Source organism: Taudactylus pleione, unplaced genomic scaffold (assembly GCF_031769625.1).
Source record: "Taudactylus pleione unplaced genomic scaffold, aTauple2 ptg000066l, whole genome shotgun sequence".
Lineage (NCBI taxonomy): Eukaryota > Metazoa > Chordata > Amphibia > Anura > Myobatrachidae > Taudactylus > Taudactylus pleione.
The window spans coordinates 18,621,070-18,648,618 of record NW_028284468.1 but is presented as its reverse complement, the minus strand read 5'-3'; the positions used below and the strand labels follow the sequence as shown (position 1 = coordinate 18,648,618).

The following is a 27,549-nucleotide window of genomic DNA, read 5'->3' as shown; positions in this document are numbered from 1 at the left end:
GTGACCGGATAGTTATAGCATCAATTCCCACCATGTGGACTTTGGGCCTGATGAACGCTAATGCTGCTGCAGCTGCGATTTAGTACGCAACGGTTGTACGAAAATATGCTAATGTTGCAGTCACCGGGATTTGATTGAGACGCCCACCGGCGGCTTCATAAATACAAATGACTGCAATCAAAGATGCAGAAGCGGTCTCAGATCAGTCGATAATCAGCCTCCTGAGTAACTCCATGGCGCAAAATGCACGTGGATACTGAGATACAAGAACCATTTTTACTGCATATGGGATCGCAGGCTGAGACACACCTGGAAAAAAATCGACACATCTGAGTTATAGTCACCACCCCCACGTTGCCGCCCACAAACTGTGAGTGATGGCAACGAAACATGACATATGCTCAGTGTGACTCAGACGCATGCGCAATTCACTAATGATTACTCAGCTGTGTAAACATCGGCATAGCGTCTATCTCTGAATCACATCATATGTCTGTAGGCAATTGGGAAGTAGACTCGTCACCTGGCACATGGAGGAGTTCGGTATGACACCTGGCACATGGAGGAGTTTGGTATAACACCAGGCACATGGAGGAGTTCGGTATGACACCTGGCACATGGAGGAGTTCGGTATGACACCTGGCACATGGCGGAGTTTGCCATGAACATTGGCACATGGAGGAGTTCAGTATGACACCTGGCACATGGAGGAGTTTGCCATGACACCTGGCACATGGAGGAGTTTGCCATGACACATGGCACATGGATTAGTTTGGTATGACATCTGGCACATGGAGGAGTTCGGTATGACACCTGGCACATGGAGGAGTTCGGTATGACACATGGCACATGGAGGAGTTCAGTATGACACCTGGCACATGGAGGAGTTCGGTATGACACCAGGCACATGGAGGAGTTCGGTATGACACCTGGCACATGGAGGAGTTCGGTATGACACCTGGCACATGGAGGAGTTTGCCATGACACCTGGCACATGGAGGAGTTCGGTATGACACCTGGCACCTGGAGGAGTTCGGTATGACACCTGGCACATGGAGGAGTTTGCCATGACACCTGGCACATGGAGGAGTTTGCCATGACACATGGCACATGGATTAGTTTGGTATGACACCTGGCACATGGAGGAGTTCGGTATGACACCTGGCACATGGAGGAGTTTGGTATGACACATGGCACATGGAGGAGTTCAGTATGACACCTGGCACATGGAGGAGTTCGGTATGACACCAGGCACATGGAGGAGTTCGGTATGACACCTGGCACATGGAGGAGTTCGGTATGACACCTGGCACATGGAGGAGTTTGCCATGACACCTGGCACATGGAGGAGTTCGGTATGACACCTGGCACATGGAGGAGTTTGCCATGACACCTTGCACATGGAGGAGTTTGCCATGACACATGGCACATGGAGGAGTTCGGTATGACACCTGGCACATGGAGGAGTTTGCCATGACACATGGCACATGGAGGAGTTCGGTATGACACCTGGCACATGGAGGAGTTCGGTATGACACCTGGCACATGGAGGAGTTCGGTATGACACCTGGCACATGGAGGAGTTCGGTATGACACCTGGCATATGGATGTGCAGCATCAGTGGAATTATAGTACATCTCTGTATCTGGCCCTAGGTCCCAGAATAGAATTTTAAATATATTGTATTGTTTAATTGAATATACTGTAAGCTGGGTACACACCTGAAAGATATATCTGCAGATGATGGTTGTTCATCACACTGAAGAACCATCACTACCATCTGGCCGAGGTCCCGCTGGCCGGGGGTCGCATCGTGCCCTCCTCCCCACCAGCCTCTGCAGCAAGTGTATGGGATGTTGGCTGACTGCCCGTACACACAGCATGATGAGCTGATATATCTGCAGATATATTGGCCATCAGCTGTGCTGCAAAGCCGACATGATATGTCTGTGAACGACATTGTTCTCATACATATAGGGGCAGATGTACTAAGCGCTGGAAAGTGATAAATTGAAGAGTGATAAACAACCAACCACTCAGCTCCTACTGTCATTTTTCGAACACAGAGAGTGACAAGACAGTTATGAGCCGATTTGTTGGTAGTTTATCAAATCCCCCCCCCCCAAAAAAAATAAATAAATATTCGGTCTATTTAGACATTATCCTTGTCATGCTACAATGGCAATATCTGATAATACAATTAATTTGCTTGTGTAATGTCCTTTTCAATTTTAACCAATTTAAATTTAGAAACCACTTTTTTACAGTTGTTTCACAGCACAGCACAAGCCTTTCTTCAGTTCAAACTCATGATGGCGGAGTGAAACACACAAACGTATTCTGTCCTCAACAGTACAGTAGAAAATGGTGATGCGATTGTTCCAGTTCTCCTGTTATCTTCCTGGAGTTTTGTTTATGCTCTGCAATCACAGTCTTTTCCAGCCCACTATGATAATTCTGTGTACATCTGCCATGACTGTAGCCTGACATCAGGAGAGTGTGTATGGTGGTACAATATTTTTTTTTATATTTTAGGCAGACAATCCATAACACTATATTTTTGTTCCTAATTTATTCCTCTTACATTATTTGTTGTTTTTCTTCCTTATATTCAAATTTTTAAAACTTTATCAGTTCACAACTATCCTGCCAAAATCAGGACAGTTGGGAGCAGCAGTGGCTCCTTCCCACTTGCATGAGGGGGCTGTAACTGTTGCTGGTCTGGTCGGCCGGGTCCCAGCGCCTGCACAATGAAACTGGCAGGCGCCAGGACCGAAGCATGCACACAAGCGGAGGTGGCGCCGCACATGCGCATATCACCAGCTTTTAGGGACTGCTTCGGCTGCAGCCCCTAAAAGCCGTGTAGGGCTGCCCAAAAGGAAGAGCAGAAACTTCCACTAGAAGCGACTCTCTACTAATTGCAGCACGCACTGGCAGCCCAAGGGACAGAAAACACCTCCCCCTGGGGCTGCCTTTCCTGTGTGTGATTGGTAGGTAGCGCTTCCAATCAGAAGCCGCTGCCAGTGACAGTGTACCCAGTGCAGTCACGGACTGCAACTGGCTCACTGAGGTAACAGATTTTACTGGGGTGGCTGCAGCCGGTCAGCCCCTAGGTAAATCAGCCACTGGTTGGAAAGTAGTTGTAATTTATCCTGCCTATCTAATATATTTCCTAAACTCACATGATTTAGCGAGGATCGCAATGCAAAGCTGCACACAGGCAGCTTTGCAATTACATCCTTGCAATAATGCAAATGCAGCAGGAGGTGTATAACAACCCCTGCTGCATTTGCGATCCCAGCACTGCTACGGAGGTCGCAGGCTGGGATCACCAACGCGTATATCGGTGGTCGATGGTTGCAATGGCACCGGGCGGCCAGACAGCTGAGTATACGTCCACGCAGTCTCTGAGCTGGCCACTCCTGGAAAATGTTTCCGGGAACACCCCCCGCACCACCCCTTAAATGCCTCTTTCTGTCAGTCAGGCAGAGGCATTGAAGGGCTTGCACACGCAGCTTCACATTAATCGTGAATCTACGTTAAGCAGTGAAATTGCGTGCACAGCTGAATCAAGCCCTAAGGCAGACTGTACATGTTTTTTCTCAGCTATGTGCTGTGTACAGTTTAACAATCTGTGGGGAATATGTTTTTACATAAAATTATGTAGAAACTGCAGTTTTTGCATAATTTTATGTGTTGTATCTATGTACTAAAAGCACAATGTAGGAGGTTTCACAGAAATCTACGGCAAAGTGCTAATTAGCGCTGCAGTCCCCATTATTATCATCAATTATGAGTACAATCTGACCCCTATCTACCAAACTCCAAAATGCAAAGCTTTTTGCAGATGATGTAAAATGCTGTAAGCCGATATAGTCTCCAGGCGCAGGAGATAGATCTTTCAATCTCTCTCTCGCAGCTCCCGGTTGGCTCCAGAAACTGTCACGGTGTGCACGCTCCAGAGAAGTTTTTCACAAAGCCGATATCGGATCCTGGGTACAGGAACGAGGTAATAAATGACAGAATGAGCCCTCGTTCTGTCCTTCATTACCTGCAACGGGGTCACATGCCATATAATCCTAATGGACGTGTAGCACGACCGACAGGACGATGTCGCATGCAGCCGCAGGAGTGTGCATATTAATAGTTCCTGCCCCCACCCCCATTACATCTGGGTTTGTTTCTTCCCCCATTGCCCAATCTTCCTATTGGACTATGATAATCAACCAAACTACCCCATCACCCCCCCCCCCCACTGGACTACTGTAACAAGTGCGCAGTGCAAACCCCCCCATGGCCGATAGCCCCCCCTCCCCCCTGGCCGGCACCTCCCACCAACCTGACTGCTGTAACACTGGAACGGGGCTTACCATATTATTTTGTTCACTCTCTAGACGCGCACCCCTGCTCCTTCTTAGAGCATCTTCTCAGCTCCTCTCCTCTCTCTGTGCGTGTGACATCACACACAGCACACAGCACAGGAGAGAGGAGAGTGAGCCAGAGTGGCACCCGGCAGGTGTTCAATGTGCTGACAGTATGCCGTGGTCCGTTATGTATTATACATACATACATTATACAGCCCTGTCAACAGGCCCTTTGGTAACTGCCGGGCCCTAGGCGGCTGCTTATGTTGCCTAGCAGTAAATCCGCTACTGGGTCATTAACCTGAAAGTATAATCATCGCCAAGGGTAGCTCTTTTGGAAGAACCGTTCCTTTGCGATTTTAATTGCAATTCCAAGTACATGCTTGCGTTATTAATGCCGGTATGTACCCGATAAGCGGCGGGATGTGCAGCATCCAAAATGAGATGCGTAGTACACCAGGGGGCGATTTAATTCATTTATCAGGCGCCTTAATAATGGACATGACTGATGGAGCAATTAATTTGTTGCTGCATTTGGATGCTTGTGAAGCGTGTGCATGCCTGACAGCACTGGGTTTAGCCACGCAAAGCAGCTAAATCTGTCTAAAGCACTGCTTTGGGCGCCCAAACTCCCATTTGGGCACACAAAGTGCCAACTTCTCTTACATTTCTGCTCACAACCTCGAGCAGAAATGTGTGTACCCGAGGCTCTGCGCACCCAAACGGAGCAACAATTGAATTGCTCCATCGGGATGCCTGATAAAAAAAATGAATCACCCCCTGAGTGTCTTTCTTTTATAAAGTGCTGGGGACACATCTTTCTTTTCCATCTTGCAGATCTCCATTGTCTTCCACACTGTGTCTTACCTTATTTCCCCCCTTGTGTCATGCCAAACCTGTCTAGTCTTCCCTGAATCTCCTCTATCCATTCCCCCTCTCTGCCCCTTTCTAAATCATGTTCCCAGCCTCAGATCTGACCCTTGTGTCTCCATGTGTTTCTGTTGCTGCCCTGTTATCTGATATCTGCAATCACTTGTGTACCCTTTGTATGATGCTGTCTAGGCTCTCATCTGCCACCTTTGTTTCATCCCTGTCTCTTGAACCTACTGCATTAGATCAGTCCAGGGTTCAACGTCTTCAATTCAGGGAAACATTACCAATTTTACTGATGAATATGCAATATGTACAATGCTTTGAGTGAGAAACAGCACTTCCTAGTGTCGTGGATCATGGGAATATTCTGCATATGCCAGGGTTCTGCAATACAATTGGGAATGTTTCTCGTAATTAAAAATGTTAGGACTGTACTGATCTTGGATGATATTCTAATATACTTACTGAATATAGGATACAATGGAATGGCTGAAAGTATACACAATGTCTATGTAAACAACAACCAAAAAAAGATCATTTTATACACAGGTGTAACAGAGATGAGGCAGCCAAATGGACACAAAACATTACAGGTTACAACGGTCAGAATGTGCATACTATTTAACCTACTTTGTTGTATTGTCACTTGTGCCACTGCACATTATTATGTGTACCTAATACGTTAGAGTAAAAAGTCTTCTCTACCAAACAAGAGAATATTATCTTATTTCATCAGCCAAACTCCAAATTTTGTGAATGTGTAGTTCCTGTAACAGCATTGGAGAATGAGATGCGTCATCGGGTGTGGATACACCTGGTGCGGCACTTATGTAACCCACCATGCGCGCACAAAACGGGACATGGCCTCGTGTCATTTACCCCATTCTCGTCATGCTTGGGGCTTGCCCAGCTTCCAGCCTCTCAGGACACAGGGGAGTGTGGAATGGATCTCCAGATGCACGCGCCATCCATCACCGCTGCACTGCTGTTTGGTGCACCATCCGAGGAGATAACACCAAAATAGCAGAGCAGCTCTGCTATAAGGTGTCATCCCCTGAGATGGTGTCACCCCTAGTGACACCTCTGAAACTAGTAATACTATCACACAGGTCGGATCAAACTGTTTCGTGATAACTTTGATATTTATAACAATACATTTTCTGCAGGGTCAAAACTAGGATTTTTGTCACCCACGCAAGTCAGTAATTTGGTGCCACCCACTCCCGCATTAACTATATACTCTGGGACTTATTCAGCAGCGTTCGAAAATGCAACTATGTACGCAGATGGGGCTACTGTTCACCATTGTGCAAGCGTATAAGCCGCACTGTGAGTGACAGGCTGTGAGCATTTCTGGGTGGTGATGGGGGAGTGGTCAGAGAAACACAGACGTGTCTGTCTTTTTGAAAACCATTTTATGGGCGTGCATAAATTAGCCACTGCGACTGTACTCACTGCGTGTGACGAGACTTGCAGTTTCTGCGGCTGGTCGGATCTGGTGTAAATGCTGTGTGACGGTCTGATGGAGTGCGATGTAGTACGGATGTGAGAAAGCAGTTAGCGGCTGTATATCCAGGCTGAGCTGTGGCAATTCGCTGCTGCATATGCAATTGCAATCCTTACTAAATCAGGCACTTTGGAGCTTATTCAGACCTGGCCGTTACCTCTAAGAGCTCGCAACCAGGTCAATGTTGCTCCAGTGCGCATGCGCACGACGGAGCTGGCTCCGTCGTGCGCATGCGCGAGACCCGGCTAACGATGGGTGATCCGTCGTTAAGGGTCTCATAGCAGACGGGGCGAGCTGTCGATGTTGAGTGATAGCTCGCTCCGTTTGCTGGGTGGGCCGGGGGCGTGCCCAACCAAACGGTGGCGTTCCTGTCGGAACGCTTGCCGTTTGGGGGCGGCCCCACTGACATCATTATTGATGTCAGTGGGGAGCTTCCTGCTCAAACAGAGCAGGAAGCTCCCTAGGGCTTAAGGTTGACGAGACCCTACCTTAGGGTCACGTCGTAAACCCCGAATGGTCGCGATGGTCTTGACCTTCGCGACCATCACCCTAGCGGTCATTAGAGCTGTGGGTGTTAACCCACAGCCTAACGACCGACATGGAGGCGGCCGTTCAGGATGCAAGCGGCCGCCCTGTTTCAGAACGACCGCTTGCATCCTACAACTGCCTCTGAATGAGGCCCTTTGTTCTTTCAGAATCTTCCTCCCGGTTTCTGTACAGCAGTCTACCCCCCCCACCATTCCTATATCACTGCTGTAGCCTGTGTCTTTCCCCTATATATCTCTGCAGCAGCAGCCTGTGTTTGTATTACCTCTCCCCCCACCACCACTTACCTGGATCTTCCCCTTGCTCCTCCTTAAGACAGCGGCGGCATGCTCCTTACACACATGTTCTTTCATGGTGTCATGCGCACAGCTCAGATAGGGAAAATAAATCTTTATTTGTTCCCGGTCCCTCTATGTCTGTCTGTGCCCTGCTGATTAGTCCAGCAGTGCAGGCACAGAGCCTGGTCACAATCACCGGACCAGACATCAGCTAAGTTGGGTTTGGTTAGTTGGGTTGGGAGAGGATGGCCTGGGGGTACTCGCCCCTGTACCCCCCCTTAATCCATCCCTGGCCTACCCTCTGAAGCCTACCCCACCACAACATGCTTCTGTTTCCCGCTTTTACATCTCTGCCAATCTCGGCACCCCCTCAAATCCTTACCCCCCCCCCGGCCTCCCCCAAAATGCGGCCCTGGTTCTGTATGTTAATATAATATATATATAACATTTCTCAGAGAAATAGAAAATGATTATAAATATCTTATAGATATACACTTTTACAGTTAATATTATAGAAACATCTTCTTATGTACACAAAGCTATGCAAATAGAAAAATAATTAAAATGTACAATAGAAATTCATGTCTGGCTTTATTATATTAATACACAGCCATCTGGCCGTGAAAGGGAATCTAAGGTTACCACACAGGCAAAAACTGAAAAATAAACCTCCCTTTGGAAATATTGATAACAATTTAATGTGCACAGCTGATAAATTATATTAGGACTTTTCTGTGTCTGCAATCTTTCCATGAGATATTGCATGTCATGCTGTACATTTTGAATTGCCAAGAAAAAAATGCTATGTCACCATATAACATGTGTCAGACTATTAACAGTTAATATTTTTTAAACGATACAGTATGCATTTTATTTGAGAGGGACATTTTTTATTCTCTATATTATTATTATTATTATTATTATTATTATTATTATCATTAATAATAATAATAATAATAATAATAATATACGGTACACTGCAGCACTTTGTATTTAAACTATAATGCTCCATAAAATATTTATTATAACAGTGATATTAATACTAACATATAAGACGGCGTAATGATTGCAATATAAAATGTTTGTTTAGAAATTGCTACAATTAATTGACACCAGGCAGACCCCTATAAATTATATACTCCTTTTATGTGTGCTTTGAAAAAACAAGTTACTAGCTGTCAGAACTTGGGGCCTGATTCAGAGCCAAACACTATTTGCGGACGGTCGTTCTGAAAAAGGGGCCGGATATTTAAATGAAGTGCTCGCTCTTTGCGGTCTGTTGACGCCTCTATGTCTGAACGAGCGAACAAAACATGCGGTTGCTATTTTTAAAGAAACGCCCCCTGGCCGCTCGCATCATATGTCATCTCCGCTATTTATTAGATTAATCGAGTACATCGAACGGCGTCTGAACTGCTCGCTATTCTTGTGGTAGCATTTTCCTACCGCAATCATGCGAGCAGTTCAGGCTAAAAAACAACCAAGTGACGTGGTCAATGACGCTGCTTTGTTAATTATGCACACCCTTAAAACGCCCGTTTTGACCGTTTGGCACGCCTGCGTTCAGATCTCCACTCCCCGTTTTCAAGCACCTTCCCACCCACAAACGCCTCATCCTGTCACTCAAATTAGCAGGCATTCGCTATTTTGCGAGCACACGATTTCTGACCACACTGACTGGTTCGCGCATGCGTACTAAAACCCATACGCATGCGCAGATGTGTGAACATCGCTCCGAACGAACGAGCGGCCGCTTACGAACGGCTCTGAATCAAGCCCTTGGTGAGTTCTAGTGGCATTGAGGTTGATCTGGTTACTTACAGAATCCTGAACATAAACAATGTTCATATAACACCTAGATGGCGTTGCCCAATTTAAACCTATGGGCTTCTTTTTGCATTGTGCACCGAGAGGGATCCAATTGGATCCCTCCCAGTGTCTCCCATGGCTTGCGCATCATACGGCGCATGCGCAGAAGGACTCCTGGGTCATTACCCTGAAAGTAGAATCATCGCCAAGGGTAGCTCTTTTGGAAGAACCATTCCTTTGCGATTTTAATTGCAATTCCAAGTACATGCTCGCGTTATTAATGCCGGTATGTGCCCGATAAGCGGCGGGATGTGCAGCATCCAAAATGAGATGCATAGTACACCAGGGGGCGATTTAATTCATTTATCAGGCTCCTTAATAAATGGACATGACTGATGGAGCAATTAATTTGTTGCTGCATTTGGATGCTTGTGAAGCGTGTGCATGCCTGACAGCACTGGGTTTAGCCACGCAAAGCAGCTAAATCTGTCTAAAGCACTGCTTTGAGCGCCCAAACTCCCATTTGGGCACACAAAGTGCCAACTTCTCTTACATTTCTGCTCACAACCTCGAGCAGAAATGTGTGTACCCGAGGCTATGCGCACCCAAACGGAGCAACAATTGAATTGCTCCATCGGGATGCCTGATAAAAAAAATGAATCACCCCCTGAGTGTCTTTCTTTTATAAAGTGCTGGGGACACATCTTTCTTTTCCATCTTGCAGATCTCCATTGTCTTCCACACTGTGTCTTACCTTATTTCCCCCCTTGTGTCATGCCAAACCTGTCTAGTCTTCCCTGAATCTCCTCTATCCATTCTCCCTCTCTGCCCCCTTCTAAATCATGTTCCCAGCCTCAGATCTGACCCTTGTGTCTCCATGTGTTTCTGTTGCTGCCCTGTTATCTGATATCTGCAATCCCTTGTGTACCTTATGTATGATGCTGTCTAGGCTCTCATCTGCCACCTTTGTTTCATCCCTGTCTCTTGAACCTACTGCATTAGATCAGTCCAGGGTTCAATGTCTTCAATCCAGGGAAACATTACCAATTTTACTGATGAATATGGAATATGTACAATGCTTTGAGTGAGAAACAGCACTTCCTAGTGTCGTGGATCATGGGAATATTCTGCATATGTCTGTATTCTGCAATACAATTGGGAATGTTTCTCTGCATTAAAAAAGTTAAGACTGTACTGATCTTGATAACTAGAGACAGTTATGTTACTATTACTCTATTAGAAAATTGGAATCATTAATTTTGTATGGTAAGATTAATGTCGTGCACAAACATGGATGAAGGGGAAGGAGGATAGGTTTTTTAACAAAGTGGGTATTCAATAACAAATAAATAATTTACTTTCAACTAATAACTTTCAAAAGGGTGAAGGTTCCACATTCCAGGATAATTCATCCTCCCAGTGCTCCAAAATTTTTTCTGCCCTCCTTAAAGGAAATGGAAGTTCAAACCATGTTCAGCCAATACGGATGCTGTGACTCTCTTCCATCAGCACCTATTGTAAAACTGGCACAGAGTGGTTTGCTCCTGGGATTATACTCAGCAACATGATGTAGCAGCATAAGGAAGAGAAATAACACTGCTCCGTTAAATGATAAATGTAAGGATTTTTTATTCTTTATGAAAAGTTTAAATATATACATCCCCTTGTCTTATTCTGTGTTATGGGCTTATTTATTAATCACTTCTGCCCTTAAAATATGTGGAAACTGTGCTTTCCGCATGGTTAAGGGCAGAATTAAGTGTTGTTGAAATGTACTAATATAGAAGGAGATATCAAAGGTATACATTTCTCTAGGGACTTTATTTAACAAGATCTGCAAATTGAAGCTTTGTGGGTTTGTGTTAACCGTTAGCCCATTCACTGTAATGGGACGGCCCTGTCAGAGAGGGGTCTTGCAATCCCTCTCCGGTGGGCTGTAGGACGTCCCATTGCGCATTGCAGCTTTTTCTGTAATGAGCATGCACAGCTACTGTAGACACAATCACATTACTTCTTCCTGATTGCTGAGACACGCTCTTGTGGGAGCCATGTCCAGATGATTTTTTAAAATGTATTTAAGTGAATAATAATGGTAATAAGAATTGTAAATATTTGGGGGCTTTCTGCATTTTATAATAACTATGCCCCTTGTTGGTAGACAAAATCAATGTACCAAATACCAAAGCCTTGGAGAGAGATAAAGTGGAGAAGTTACATAAAAGAAACCAATCAGCTTCTGTCATTTCAAAGAATGTGCTAGATAAATGACAGTTAGAAGTTGATTGGGTGCTTTGGACAACTTCACTTTATCTCTCTCCAAGGGGGAGACTTAACAGAGCTTAGAGAGAGATAAAGTGGAGAGAGGTAAAGTACTAACCAATCAGCTTCTAACTGTCATTTTACAGGCTATGTTTCAAAAATGTCATGAGCTGATTGGTCAGAGGTTTGCTCGCATTCTGCAGTTGCACCAATTTCTGGAAAGCAACTTTCCGGAGCTTTTGCTTTCTTTGCTTAAATCATCATGCATACGGTGCTACTAAATGCCATTATGCATGCGATGATTGGCGGGATGCGCAAAATTTGATGCATCCCGTCCTTTTCTGTTGTCTACTGTGGTCTATTGGTTGAACAACCCACTTGCATTGTGAAGCACTCAAAAACCCATTGGAACTTGCAATATATGCATCACGCTTAACAAAAACATTGTTGTTCTTACCCTTCACTCCTTCTCTCTCAATGACGCCATTATAGTCTGTCCCTAGAAACCCCATATTACTATTATTATCCTTTATTTATAAAATGATAACATTTACACAATGCTATATATTGAGGCATTTTGCTACAAACAATATTCATGCAATTACATGGATCCTAACTAGGGGTGTGCACCGGCCCCTTTTCGTGTTTTGTGTTTTGGTTTTGGATCTGGATCTTTCTTCGTGTTTTGGATCTGGATTGGTTTTGCCAAAACCACCCTTCCGTGTTTTGGGTTCTGGGTTTTGTGTTTTGGATCTGTATTTTTTTTAAAAAAAGCATAAAAACAGCTAAAATCACAGAATGTGTTGGTTTTTCTGCTCCTATGCTATTATTAACCTCAATAACCTTAATTTCCACTAATTTCCAGTCTATTCTGAACACCTCACACCTCACAATAGTATTTTTATGTCCAAAAGGTTGCACTGAGGTAGCTGGATGACTATGCTAAGCGACACGAGTGGGCGGCACAAACACGTGACCCATCTAGGAGTGACACTGCAGTGGCAGACAGGATGGCAGTTTGAAAAACTAGGCCCCAAACTGTGGCTGAAATGATTGGTTCGTTTGGGCCCCCACAAAACAAGCTGGCAATTAATCTGACCCTGCACAAACTGGCTCTACGGAGGCAAGATGTCGTCCTCATCCTCCTCATCCACCGATTCCTCACCCTCTTCAGTGTTGTGTACATCCTCATCCTCACAGAGTATTAACTCGTCCCCACTGGAATCCACCACCACAGGTCCCTCTGTACGTTCTGGGGGCTGGTTTCCCTGGAAGAGTTGATAATTCATTTTGATGAACATCATCTTCTCCACATTTTGTGGAAGCAACCTCCTACGCCTTTCGCTGACAAGGTTCCCGGCTGCACTAAACACTCTTTCGGAGTACACACTGGAGGGGGGGCAACTCAGGTAAAATAGAGCCAGTTTGTACAGGGGCCTCCAAATTGCCTCTTTTACCTGCCAGTACAGGTATGGACTGTCTGACATGCCTACTTGGATGCTGTCACCGATATAATCCTCCACCATTCTGTCAATGGTGACAGTATCATATGTAGTGACAGTAGACATGTCAGAAATTGTTGCCAGGTCCTTCAGTCCGGACCAGATGTCCAAACTTGGTCCTGCCTGCCCTGCATCACCGCCAGGATAGCTAAGTTTTTTCCTGGCAGCCCCAGTTGCGGGAGAAAATGAAGAAGGAGCTGTCACGTTCCACTTCAGCTGACAGTGTGTTCACCAGCAGGTCTTTGCACCTCTGCAGGCTTGTGTTGGCCGGAAAGAGAGACACCACATAGGCTTTAAACCTAGGATCGAGCACGGTGGCCAAAATGTAGTGGTCTGATTTCAACAGATTGACCACCCTGTCCCAAGTCCCACATGCCGAGCGGAATCGCTTCGTCTTAGCTCCTCCTTCACTTTCTCCAGCTGCTTCTGCAAAAGCCTGATGAGGGGAATGACCTGACTCAAGCTGGCAGTGTCTGAACTGACTTCACGTGTGGCAAGTTCGAAGGGCTGGAGAACCTTGCACAACACGGAAATCATTCTCCACTGCGCTTGAGTCAGGTGCATACCCCCTCCTTTGCCTGTGTCATAGGTGGATGTATAGGCTTGTATGGCCTTTTGCTGCTCCTCCATCCTCTGAAACATATAGAGGGTTGAGTTCCACCGCGTCACAACCTCTTGCTTCAGGTGATGGCGGGGCAGGTTCAAGAGTGTTTGCAGGCGCTCCAGTCTTCGGCACACAGTCACTGAATGGCGAAAGTGGCCAGAAATGTTTTGGGCCACCCAAAGCGTCTCCTGCACGCCCCTGTCGCTTTTCAGAAAATTCTGCACCACCAAGTTTATTGTGTGAGCAAAACATGGGACGTGCTGGAATTTGCCCAGATGTAATGCCCGCACAATATTGGTGGCATTGTCAGATATCACAAATCCCCAGGAGAGTCTAAGTGGGGTAAGCCACTGGGCGATGATTTCCCTCAGTTTCTCTAAGAGGTTGTCGGCGGTGTGCCTCTTACTGAAACCGGTGATACACAGCGTAGCCTGCCTTGGAACGAGCTGGCGTTTCTGAGATGCTGCTACTGGTGACGCTGCTGCTGTTGCTGCGTAAGGTGATACATCTACCCAGTGAGCTGTCACAGTCATATAGTTATTAGTCTGCCCTGTTCCACTTGTCCACATGTCCGTGGTTAAGTGGACATTGGGTACAACGGCATTTTTCAGGACACTGAGGACACTTTTTCTGACGTTTCTGTACAGTCTCGGTATCGCCTGCCTAGTGAAGTGGAATCTAGACGGGATTTGGAACCGGGGACACACTACCTCCATCAATTGTCTAAATCCCACCGCACTAATGGCGGATACCGGACGCACGTCTAACACCAACATAGCAGTCAAGGCCTAAGTTATACGTTTTGCTTCAGGATGACTGCTGTCGTACTTCATCCTCCTCGCTAAGGACTGTTGGAGGGTCAATTGTTTAGTAAAAGTAGTGGTGTTCCTACTTCCTCTCTGGGATGATGAACGACTCCCAGCAGCAGCAACAGCAGCAGCGGCAGCAGGAGGCGTAGCAATGCAGGATCCTCCGGAGGAATCCCGGATAAGAGAGTCAGTCATGCCAGTGACATGGCCTGCAGGACTACTTCCGATCCTGACTAAGGAGGAAATTGACGAGGAGGTAGTTGACGATGTGGTTTGCAGGCGCTTGGATACAACAGGACAACGGGATTTAGGTGTCCCTGGACTGCTTATGGTCTTAGCCAAAGTTTCTGAACTGGACAGTAACTTTTTATGAACGCGCTGCAGGTGCCGTATAAGGGAGGATGTTCCTAGGTGGTTAACGTCCCTACAACTACTTATTTCACCTTTACATATGGTACATATGGCAAGACAGTTGTTGTCCGGATTTGGATAGAAATATTGCCAGACCAAAGAGGTGGAATGTTTGGTCTTCTGCCCAGGCATGACCGTGATGGGCTTTTTCATCCCACGGACAACAACTGTCTCCCCCGGAGCCTGATTTAAACAAACCACATCACCATCAGAATCCTCCTCGCCATCTTCCTCCTCAGCGCCAGCTACACCAGTATCCTCATTCTGTTGTACTTCAACAGTGACATCTTCAATTTGCATATCAGCAAGTGGACTGTGGGTGCTCCTTTCAGCACTTGCAGGGGGCGTGCAAATGGTGGAAAGAGCCACCTCTTCCCGTCCAGTGCTGGGAAGGTCAGGCATCGCAACCACCACCACACTTGGACTCTCCTTGGGGATTTGTGATATCTTCTTAGAACGCACAGTTCTTCGCTGTGCTTTTGCCAGCTTAACTCTTTTGATTTTTTTAGTGGGAGGAGGGCTTCCAGCGTCATGTGAAGCTGAACCACTAGTCATGAACATAGGGAAAGACCTTAGCCATTCCTTGCCACTCCGTGTCGTAAATGGCATATTGGCAAGTTTACGTTTCTCTTCAGATGATTTAAATGTTTTTTTCAAGGTCATTTTCCTGAACTTTGCCATTTGGGATTGTATGTGCCCTCTACTATGACATTGGGCATCAGCCTTGGCAGACGACGTTGATGGCATGTTATCGTCTATGTCATGACTAGTGGCAGCAGCTTCAGCACTAGGAGGAAGTGGTTCTTGATCTTTCTCTATTTTATTTTTATCGGAGAAAGTTTGGTCCTCCATTTATGTTATATTGATTTGATATATACGTGCGGCTAAGGCGCACACAAACACAGAAAATATTTTTTTATTTTTGCTGGAGAGTAGTGCACTTTGTGGGTTACAGCACCCTTTAAGAAATGAGCCAGCCGGCTCTTTACTTATGTGACACAGGCGCACGCTTGGCGCTGCTCCTTTGTTGATGCACGTGTGGCTACTGCGCACACAATTCACAAACACAGAAAAAATTTTTTTATTTGGTTTGGAGTGTACTTTGGGGGTTACAGCACCCTTTAATGGTCAAGCCAGCCGGCCCTTTACTTATGACACAGGCGCACGCTTGGCATTACTTTGTTGATGCACGTGCGGCTACTGCGCACACAATTCACAAACACAGAAAATATTTTTTTATTTGGTTTGGAGTGTACTTTGGGGGTTACAGCACCCTTTAACGTTCAAGCCAGCCGGCCCTTTACTTATGACACAGGCGCACGCTTGGCACTACTTTGTTGATGCACGTGCGGCTACTGCGCACACAATTCACAAACACAGAAAATATTTTTTTATTTGGTTTGGAGTGTACTTTGGGGGTTACAGCACCCTTTAACGGTCAAGCCAGCCGGCCCTTTACTTATGACACAGGCGCACGCTTGGCATTACTTTGTTGATGCACGTGCGGCTACTGCGCACACAATTCACAAACACAGAAAATTTTTTTTTATTTGGTTTGGACTGGAGTATACTTTGGGGGTTACAGCACCCTTTAACGGTCAAGCCAGCCGGCCCTTTACTTATGACACAGGCGCACGCTTGGCACTACTTTGTTGATGCACGTGTGGCTACTGCGCACACAATTCACAAACAAAGAAAATATTTTTTTATTTGGTTTGGAGTGTACTTTGGGGGTTACAGCACCCTTTAACGGTCAAGCCAACTGGCCCTTTACTTATGACACAGGCGCACGCTTGGCACTACTTTGTTGATGCACGTGCGGCTACTGCGCACACAATTCACAAACACAGAAAATATTTTTTTATTTGGTTTGGAGTGTACTTTGGGGGTTACAGCACCCTTTAACGGTCAAGCCAGCCGGCCCTTTACTTATGACACAGGCGCACGCTTGGCACTACTTTGTTGATGCACGTGCGGCTACTGCGCACACAATTCACAAACACAGAAAATATTTTTTTATTTGGTTTGGAGTGTACTTTGGGGGTTACAGCACCCTTTAACGGTCAAGCCAGCCGGCCCTTTACTTATGACACAGGCGCACGCTTGGCACTACTTTGTTGATGCACGTGCGGCTACTGCGCACACAATTCACAAACATAGAAAATATTTTTTTATTTGGTTTGGAGTGTACTTTGGGGGTTACTGCACCCTTTAACGGTCAAGCCAGCCGGCCCTTTACTTATGACTCAGGCGCACGCTTGGCACTACTTTGTTGATGCACGTGCGGCTACTGCGCACACAATTCACAAACACAGAAAATATTTTTTTATTTGGTTTGGAGTGTACTTTGGGGGTTACAGCACCCTTTAACGGTCAAGCCAGCTGGCCCTTTACTTATGACACAGGCGCACGCTTGGCACTACTTTGTTGATGCACGTGCGGCTACTGCGCACACTATTCACAAACACAGAAAATATTTTTTCATTTGGTTTGGAGTGTACTTTGCGGGTTACAGCACCCTTTAATGGTCAAGCCAGCCGGCCCTTTACTTATGACACAGGCGCACGCTTGGCACTACTTTGTTGATGCACGTGCGGCTACTGCGCACACAATTCACAAACACAGAAAATATTTTTTTATTTGGTTTGGAGTGTACTTTGGGGGTTACAGCACCCTTTAACGGTCAAGCCAGCCGGCCCTTTACTTATGACACAGGCGCACGCTTGGCACTACTTTGTTGATGCACGTGCGGCTACTGCGCACACAATTCACAAACACAGAAAATATTTTTTTATTTGGTTTGGAGTGTACTTTGGGGGTTACTGCACCCTTTAACGGTCAAGCCAGCCGGCCCTTTACTTATGACTCAGGCGCACGCTTGGCACTACTTTGTTGATGCACGTGCGGCTACTGCGCACACAATTCACAAACACAGAAAATATTTTTTTATTTGGTTTGGAGTGTACTTTGGGGGTTACAGCACCCTTTAACGGTCAAGCCAGCCGGCCCTTTACTTATGACACAGGCGCACGCTTGGCACTACTTTGTTGATGCACGTGCGGCTACTGCGCACACTATTCACAAACACAGAAAATATTTTTTCATTTGGTTTGGAGTGTACTTTGCGGGTTACAGCACCCTTTAATGGTCAAGCCAGCCGGCCCTTTACTTATGACACAGGCGCACGCTTGGCACTACTTTGTTGATGCACGTGCGTCTACTGCGCACACAATTCACAAACACAGAAAAAATATTATTTTTTTTTAGCACTTGGGGGGAGCACCCCTGACGGACAAAGCACCCCCTGGACAACACTACAGCACCCCTTTAGGACTGGGACACTGCACAGGACTTTGGAGTGGACACAGCCCCTATGGACAACTGACTGCACAACACAGTCCAGCCAGCCCCTATGGACTTTGAAGTAGTGGACACAGCCCCTATTGACAACAGCAGCACAGCGCAGCACAGCCAGCCCCTATGGACTTTGAAGTAGTGGACACAGCCCCTATGGACAACAGCAGCGCAGCGCAGCACAGCACAGCACAGCACAGCACAACACTACTCTGCACTACACTACACAGCCCAGCCAGCCCTAACTCCCACCCTCCCTCTTCACTGTCCACAGCCGAGTGAGAAAATTTGCCTACTGTCCTGGATTGTCCGGGAGATTCACAAATTGGTATCTCTGCTTGTCTCCAGCAACAGTAGGCAAGTCTCCCGCAATCAGGTGATTGAAATGAAATGCGTGGCCCGAGCAGCTTGTGGACATGATTTATGCTGAATTGTGGCCCCTCCTCCTGCTGGGGATGGTGACCTTGCATAGCGGAGAGGTGCATCCATGATGGCACAATGTGCGCCAAACTCATATCACCTCCCACCTGGATGCCTTATCCTGGAGGAAGCAGCAGAAGTCGGTAAGTATGCCTATATTAACTTACTATATATAGCAGTTTTGACTAAGAAGATAACACAAAATAAGTTTCCACATTACTGAATCTGCAGTAAAGGTTCTTGTGCATTCTACAAAATGAAAGGACTGGGCTGCAATTTGGGGGCAGAATGTACATATACTGTAATACTATGAAGTTCATTGGGTGCTTTGCAGCCTAACAAATTTGCAGCCTAATGTGTATTATGAGTTAAATGTACTGTAAGATACTTGTACACATCACAACACTGCTATAACATGACCATCTTATCCTGGCATAGCCTGGTGTTGGTTGCAGAAGAACTCCACATTCTTTGTCTCCTGCATTAGTGCTAACCATTTAATGCTATAAGTACTGGTGAGGGGGTTGCTGTTATATTTTCTTTCATTGATTTTTTTTTTTTAACTAGAAATGACAGGTGCTGATGTGAGGCACAATAAGTATACGCTAAATAAGCTTCATATCCAGGGACGTACTACTCCTTACTGTAAACAGCGTTGGCCTGTCATTACTCTAATTCAGATTTATTTATTTTAGTACACATGCAGTTTTCAAAACAGCCACTGTAACCTGCCAAACTATTTTTGAACATGCTGTGCTCCTTCATTTGATCAAGCTTGCCTAAATTTACACTAGGCCCATGAGACTGTGGAGGGAACTTTTACTCCATTGCTGGCAATAGGACTAGGGGATGTAGTGAGGGCATTTAGAAGTGGAGATGTTGCCCATAGCAACCAATCAGATTCTAGCTATTATCTTCTAGAATATGCTAGATAAATATTAAGAAGAATCTGATTGGTTGCTATGGGTAACATTTCCACTTATAAAAACCTGCACTTTAGTAAATATACCTCTTGAGGTGCCCACACACATACCGATGTCCTCACCATACGATTTTATGGCCAATTTCCTCATGAACTTTCACGGGAGCTCCCTTGCCGTCGTGATCACGATTTGGAGTTAAAAATGTCCGATCTGACTAAAGATCTATCTTGCAGCCAATGCATTGTATCCCAGATTGGCTAATCTGCCCTACAGCACGGCAGATCAGAAGATGTGATGTACGACGGGACGCGCATCGGCATCGTGCTCGTGAGTATAAACTCACGATTTGTACTTTTTTTACCCGATTTGTCGTCACGATTCGTCGAAATCGGCCAAATCGTTTAAAATGTCGCTATGTGTGTGGGCACCTTTAGACTCAATGGAGTCTTTCCAAGGGGCTTCTGACTAAAAACAAAACAAAAGCTAGATTATGAGACAAAGCTGAAATCCACAGGCAAGACAAAGGTCAGGGGTATGATTAATTGCATATCCTGCTGCTCAGGAAAAGACCCAAGGAGAGTGATTTGTTTAAGACATGTGACTGACACCTTGGGCCAAATGTAATAGGGTGAGAATTTAGAAAATGTGAGAGAAAACTGTAAATTTGTATTAGCCAATGTGATAAAGTCACAGAACAGGCCAACTTGCATGTTTTTCAGACTCAAAAAACTCTCATGATTTAAACGCTCATCCAGGTGTTTCCTGTTTGGAAACTACAACTCTATCAATGTATTAGGGGCATATGTATCAAAGCTTAATACGAGATAAAATTGGGAGATATATATCACCAACCAATCAGCTTCTAGCTTACATTTTGCAGGCTGTGTTTAACATATGATAGTTTGGAGCTGATTGGATGGTAATATATATTTCACAATTTTAACTCACATCAAGCTTTGATACATATGCCCCATAGGGGCCTATTCATCATCGAAGGCTGTATGGCCTCCGATGATGAAGTTTAGAACTCGCTGCAAGGGATACTCTAGTATCCAACTCGCAGTGGGGGAAGTCTGACACCGGAGCAATTCATCATTGCTCCGGTGAGGGGGCAACTGCTCCGAAAAGCAGTTGTCCCCATGGAAAGTACCGCAGGTACTTCTGTAGCTGCATTACTTACCTGCTCCCCGTCGCCCCAGCAAAGCATGCGTGACCTCGGGTGACGCATATGCACAGCCACCGGGCACCTGGTGAGAAGGCGGCGGAGGGAACCGCTCGGATTCTTCTTCGCATCCCTGGAACTCCTTCCCATAGGAAGGAGCGGGGATCGGAGAACAAGCGCTGTCTGAAGATGGCGCTTGTTCTCTTTCAGTGTTCGGAGTTTGCTGAATACCTGGGGGTCCGATAGGACCCCTAATAATGAATTGCCCGGTAACTTAAAAATGTGGAAACTAGTGTTTCCGCATGGTTACTGGGCCATTTATCATTTGATGAATAGGCCTCTTACAGGGGTATTCAATATGGAACGTTAACTTCACTGTCGAAGTTAACGTTTTATATCGGAGTTTTTACCTGCATTAAAGTATCGGGCGCGCTCCCGCTTATACTGAATGTGTAGGCACCCTCCCTCATCCCCGAACATGGCCAAAATATAAAAAATTGCAACAATAATTATTGCTAACTTGCAAAAGTTGTGTTAATGAATAATGTGTTTCATTTGCTGAGTGTTTTATTACGTTCTGTGTGCTTTATGTACTGTGTGCTTCCAAAGCTATGCATGTAATGTTGGACATTGACAATATGCCATGTAATAATACCAACTTTTACAGTGCCCTTCTACCATGAGTGTAGTTTGTGTGTCAAATATATTTTGCACATAATAGTTTTTCTCATGTTGGTTGGATACCTTTTAATGACTGTTTCTATAAAAGACAACTTAATTTATCATTTTAATTGTATTTTTGTACAAAAAGTATATTAATAAAAGAGGAGACAAAACAGAAAGTTAATTCACTTTATTTCAAATATCACAAGTTGTCTTTATTTGCTATGGTCATATTGGTGGATTTATGGTGTTACTGAATCATTTGCCATTACTGATCTCCTTAACGGTATTTGGATGTCAGAGCGCATCCAACCCTAGCCAAGAACTTGTCCAGAGCCTGGTGTGTGGCGCAGTCAAACTTTTTCGGGAAATGGACGGCAAATACCACCAGGATGTGATGAGCCAGGAGCTGGATGAGAAAGAGACAGTAGGAATTAGCTGCCGCCCAAACACAGTACAACCATATTTCTCCTACATTACATAGATAACTACACACAACAAGTTCTACAATAGCAGTCACTGATTAACACTTACCGGAAAGTTGCCAGGATCCACTCTCAAATCAAAGGCATGGAGGTCACTTAGTTTATCCAGGGCTCCCTCAATATTGTCCAAGTGATTGACAGCATCTGTCAGAGCATCCATTACCTTCTTCCCATGTTTTAGAATCTGAGGAGAATCCTTGTGGATTTCAAAACCAGGGAAGTAAACTTTAGTCTGGGGATTACTAAGGAACATCCTAGGAAAGAGGACGAAACAAAATGTGAAGGGATGAATCACATGACACATTATAATAGAGGATAGCTGTATACTCATTGTTACAGATATTGGGAATGTCTAATAATATAGAAATATGACTATGCATCCCACACAATGATTCCCAACCTTTGCTACACAATGAATTTCACCCCACAAAAATTTCTACCCTACTCTAAACAGTGACATCCCACACAATGAGTTCAATGACATGCACAGCAAAGTGATTTACCTGTACAGAGCTTCTTCGCCATACTTTTCAGCATGAGCAGCTGCACATGGCCAGATGGCCTGGATGTGTGCCTTGTTATCAGCGGTGAGAGCCATGGTAAGTTGTGTTGTCCAATGAGTACACTGATTATAGAGCTGTAATAATGCCACCTTTTATAGGGGTCATGTACAAGGAATAATAACACAGGGCTCCACCTTCCTCATCTACTACACTAGCCAGAGACCAGCTCCTCCCAGACCCATAGCTTCCACACTCAACCATCTTGGATCTTCTCCAAGACAAGCAGCCCAGCCCAGTTTTAAGATTCCATGGTACATCTTAAAAAATATATATGATAATACATACCAAGTCACTGTAATATACAATGTAATTACCCAAGTTTAATTCTCATGAAGGTACAATCACATCCGTGCCACCTGATTAATAATAATAAAGAGCTAAATAAAATCTCTTTCTATAGCAGGTTTAGCAACCAGATTATCTTCCAGAACCTGAATATCTAAATTGGGTAAAACACAAAGTGCATAGGACCTCATTCAGAGTCGGTCGACGCGGCCTCACGGTCGTACGCCACCGATGTTCGCTATACTGCGCATGTGTAAATTTCGCAATGCGTGTGCTCAAACTAGCCGCTACGATCAGAAATTTCTCTCTCCTTGAACACAGCCAGGTCGGTAGTTTGAGTGACAGATTGAGGCGTTTGTATGTGGTAACAGGGGAAGGTGCTTGAAAACTGGGGAGTGGAGATCCGAACGCAGGCGTGCCTAATTATGCGAACGGCGTTTTTTGGGAGTGCATACGGTTTATGGGAGTGCATAATTAACAAAGTAGCGTCATGGCACATGTGACATGGGAGGTTTTTACACTGACATGATCGTAGAGCTTAAGAGAGGGTATGGTCAACCTTAAACTCTACGACCAGTTCCGATGGTTCCAGATGGTCTCGATTAATCCTTATATTCCCGGAGATGACGTGCAATGCGTACGAGAAGGGGGCGTATTTTTTTTAATTCCGGCCGCTTCCTCCCCTTGGTCGGCCAGCTACCGATCCGAACTTAGGGACGCAACTTGCGAGGGAATCATTTGCATATCCGGCCCCTTTTCCCGTACGACCGTGCGGCCACTTCGACCGACTCTGAATGAGGTCCATAGTGCTTACACACTACACTATATATATAAAACTATTCCATGGGTCAGTAAATACACTATCCACATTTCAGTTGCGGAGTCTATATATAACAAAAATATAACTATATACATATGCATGGATAATTTGGAATATGTATAGCTAGAATGACTGCACCTGGTACATGCAATTATTACAATGCTCTGTTTTCAGTCTTTGGAAACTTTGCAAAAACAAGCATTTAGCAGAGAAAAGGGGTAGATGCAGATTATTAAATAAAATTGTACAGACATATGAGTTTTAAGAAGCAATATTTATATGTGAAATGGACAAAGCCATAGGAAATATGCTGATACAAGAACGTAATTGTACTGCTGAAACTAACCGCATATATTTTGTGAATTTATATTTCAATTTCAATTTCAAAGCATCATAACTGTAAGTCTGCAATGTACAGTGTTCCCCTCTGTGGGTTACAGATAGCTCAGCATCAGCAGTTACTAGTGATAGGGAAGTCGGTACATTATGTATCTTTAGAACAGACTTTTTGGTCTGCATTGAATATATAAAAGTTCTATTATCTGATACCCCCCAAAATTGTGATCTCTTCATTGGTTCTCTTTTTAATAATTTTGCTGAGGTGAGAATAATAGTATGTAATGTGTCCAGGATGATCTTTCATATGAAATACAGCTTGTTTTACAATTCAACGATCAACAAGTATTTACATATTATGTTGTGGATTAAAAGACACTGTGATCACAATTTTGTGTAATGTACATGTAGGTTTAGATCTAAGGAATGTGCCTATGTTACTTATTTATAACAGATAAAATATAGGTAGCACAAAAGTTGTTTTCTCTAATACCCTTTTCACACCGCACTGCCGGGTCGCACCCAGGATTTTGTACACGGGTCCATCCTGGGTGCAACCTGGCTGAGACCCCTTTCAGACTGGTGGCATGTACCGAGCCTGCATTTGGAGATGAGTGTATCTCCAAGTGTCTCTCAGCTTCATTCCCCATATTGTTTCTCGCAGCCTCATCTGCTCCACTATGTTTCTCAGCCCCATTCCCTCCCCTGTGTCTCCCAGCCTTATTCCCCTGCCCCTGTGTTACTCAGTCTCACCCCAACCCGTGTCTCTCAGCCTACCACAGCCCCTGTGTCTCTCAACCTCATCCCATTCCGTGTCTCTCCCAACCTCAATCCCCAGCCCATGTGTCTCTCAGCCTCACCTCAGCACTTGTGTCTCTCAGCCTCAAACCATCCCATGACTCACATCCTCATTTCCTGTGTACCCAGCCCTGTGTCTCCATCTCCACCCCACCCACTTCATCTCCAGTCCCCCCAACCACCACCTGACCCGTGTCTTTCCAGCCCAGCCAATGCTTACATGCTGCCTGTCCTCTCCCTGGCAGGATGGCTCCTCTCTGATCTAGACTGTGCCAGGCTGCCGGCCTCCCTCTCTCAGCCTCTGCGACAGAGGCAAGGGGGACACATGCACCTGGGCTCCCGAGATTCCTAAGGGGCCGGGGCCCCTCAGAATCTCAGGGCCCAGTACAAGTGTCTTCCTTGTACCCCTCTGTTGCCAGACCTGTCCACTGCTAGGGAGATGGGGCAGGTGTAGGAAACAAGGACCGTAAAGTATGGGAATGGAGGGGCTCGCAATGCGATGGGGGATGGAGCCCCAATAGAGCAGGCAGGGACAGCAAAGAGGGAGCAGGGCCAGTCAAAAAGGGGGTAGGTCAGACTGAGAGGGATCTGTTATACTAGTATAATATAATTTCCGGATGAACAAATAAATAAGACATACTGTATTCATGCCTAGCATAGCAAAAATATGCATCACATTCATTGGAGGAAAAGTGAGATCATTCTTATTCATTTTATAATTTATTTTCAGTTTCAGTTTTAGGAGTTTGCTGAATACAGGGGTGGGGGCAGATTGGGCCCCTAGTAATGAATGGGCCCGTTACTGAATATATCTCAAAATGAGTGTTTCCGCATATGTAATCTGCCCATAAATAGATCCCAAAGTGAGTAATAAGGTCATATTTATTGCAAGTTTCACAATACTGTATACTAGGATTAGAGCCCACAATACCACCGGGCTGTAATTTTTTCAAGTTTGAATATACAGTTTGTGAACCCTTCAGAATTTTCTTTATTTCTGCTGAAATTTCGCCTAAAACTATCTCAGATTTTCACACAAGTCCTAAAAGTAGATAAAGAGAACCAAATCAAACAAATGAGACAAAAAAATTAGACATGCTCATTTTTTTACTAAGGAAAATGATTCAATAACACATATCTTTGAGTGTCAAAAGTATTTGACCCTTTAGGCTTAGCAGATATTTTGAAGGTGAAATTAGAGTTAGGTATTTTCAATCTATGAGATGACAATCAGGTACAGTATGAGTTGACAACCTGTCTTTTTAAAAGAACATGGATCTATCTAATTCTGATGTTCACAACACATGTTAGTGGAAGTGTATCATGCCACAACCAAAGGAGATTTCTGAGGACCTCAGGAGAAGAGTTGTTGATGCTCATTAGGCTGGAAAAGGTTACCAAACCATCTCTAAAGAGTTTGGACTCCACTAATCAACAGTCAGACACATTTTGTACAAATGGAGGAAATTCCAAACCATTATTACCCTCCCCAGGAGTGGTCGACCAACAAAGATCACACCAAGAGAAAGGCGTCTAATAGTTTGCAAGGTCACAAAGGAACTAAAGGTAACCTCTAAGCAACTGAAGGCCTTTCTCACATTAGCTAATGTTAATGTTCATGAGCCCACCATCAGGAGAACACTGAACAACAATGGTGTGCATGGCAGGATTACAAGGAGAAAGCCGCTGCTCTCCAAAAAGAACATTGCTGCCTGTCTGCAGTTTATTACAGATCACCTGACAAGCAAGAAGACTACTGGAACAATCACAGATTGCGCATGCACTGCATTATGGATACGCACCTTTACAAAGGATATATGAGAGAGTTCGTTTTGTGTGTGTCAGATTTCTCTGTCAGTGAAATGGGTGCTTGTTGGCAGTTACTGTTTGCACTGAACAAATCTTGTGGGAGTTTCATGGGCTTGTAGCCTAACTTCAATGCTAGTTTTAGTGATGCGGACAAAGATAGGATGCCTGTTTCTGATGGATTTTATGCACACAACATGCTGTGGGCGTGAATTCTGATACTAATGATAAAGTGACATCCCTCATCAGGCCTAAGTAAGTCTTCAAGCACATTCAAATTACAAAGGTTTTTTAAAACAAGTGATGTATTGCCAGGGCTGTTGAGAGTGGGGACAGGTCCCCTACCCCACATCGGTATGCAGTCGGGAAACCGGCTGCCTTAATACCAACAGCCAGCTTCCCGGCTGCTTTATCCCGGCATGAGATAAATGACCGGCGTCTATATCTAGACGCCTGTCATTTACCCGACGCTGAGAGACCAGCGCCCAGCATCCCGATCGAAGGGATGCCGGGCGCCGCGAGCGGACAGCCGCGGGGGGGGAGGGTTAGGTTTATGTCACCTGGGGGGGACTTAGGGTTAGGCACCCCCCTAGGAGGGTTAGGGTTAGGTTAGGGGAAGGGGGGGTTGAGGTTAGGCACCCCCCAGGGGACTTAGGTTTAGGCAGCGGGGAAGGGGGGTTAAGGTTAGGCACTTGGGGGGGTGGTTAGGCACCCATAAGGAGGGTTAGAGTTAGGGGGTTAGGTTAGGTTAGTTTATACTGACCTTAGGGACGATCAGGATTCCCAGCGCTGTCGGGCTTCCGCTGCCGGGCTCTGCTGATCTGTCGGGCTGCCGCTGCAGGGAATCCAACTGCCGGCCATGCGGCAGCCGGGATTCCATACCGATTCCCCCACATCATGCGAGAGAAGAAGACTGATGCTGCTTATCAGGAGGGGACTGTCAGGACTGGAGAGACAGAAGGGGGCTGGCTG

General features: G+C 45.4%; 1 protein-coding gene across 1 annotated transcript; it reads right to left on the bottom strand.

The window, feature by feature from the left end:
* Positions 1 to 21,764: 21,764 nt before the first annotated feature.
* Positions 21,765 to 22,685, bottom strand: LOC148534506 (hemoglobin subunit alpha-2-like). The gene is made up of 3 exons (XM_088466900.1): positions 22,473 to 22,685; positions 22,019 to 22,223; positions 21,765 to 21,893 (listed from the first exon to the last, which is right to left on the bottom strand). The coding sequence occupies exons 1-3, from the start codon at positions 22,565 to 22,567 to the stop codon at positions 21,765 to 21,767; spliced, it is 429 nt and encodes a 142-aa protein (XP_088323026.1). The 5' UTR covers positions 22,568 to 22,685.
* Between the last annotated feature and the right edge of the window lie 4,864 nt (positions 22,686 to 27,549).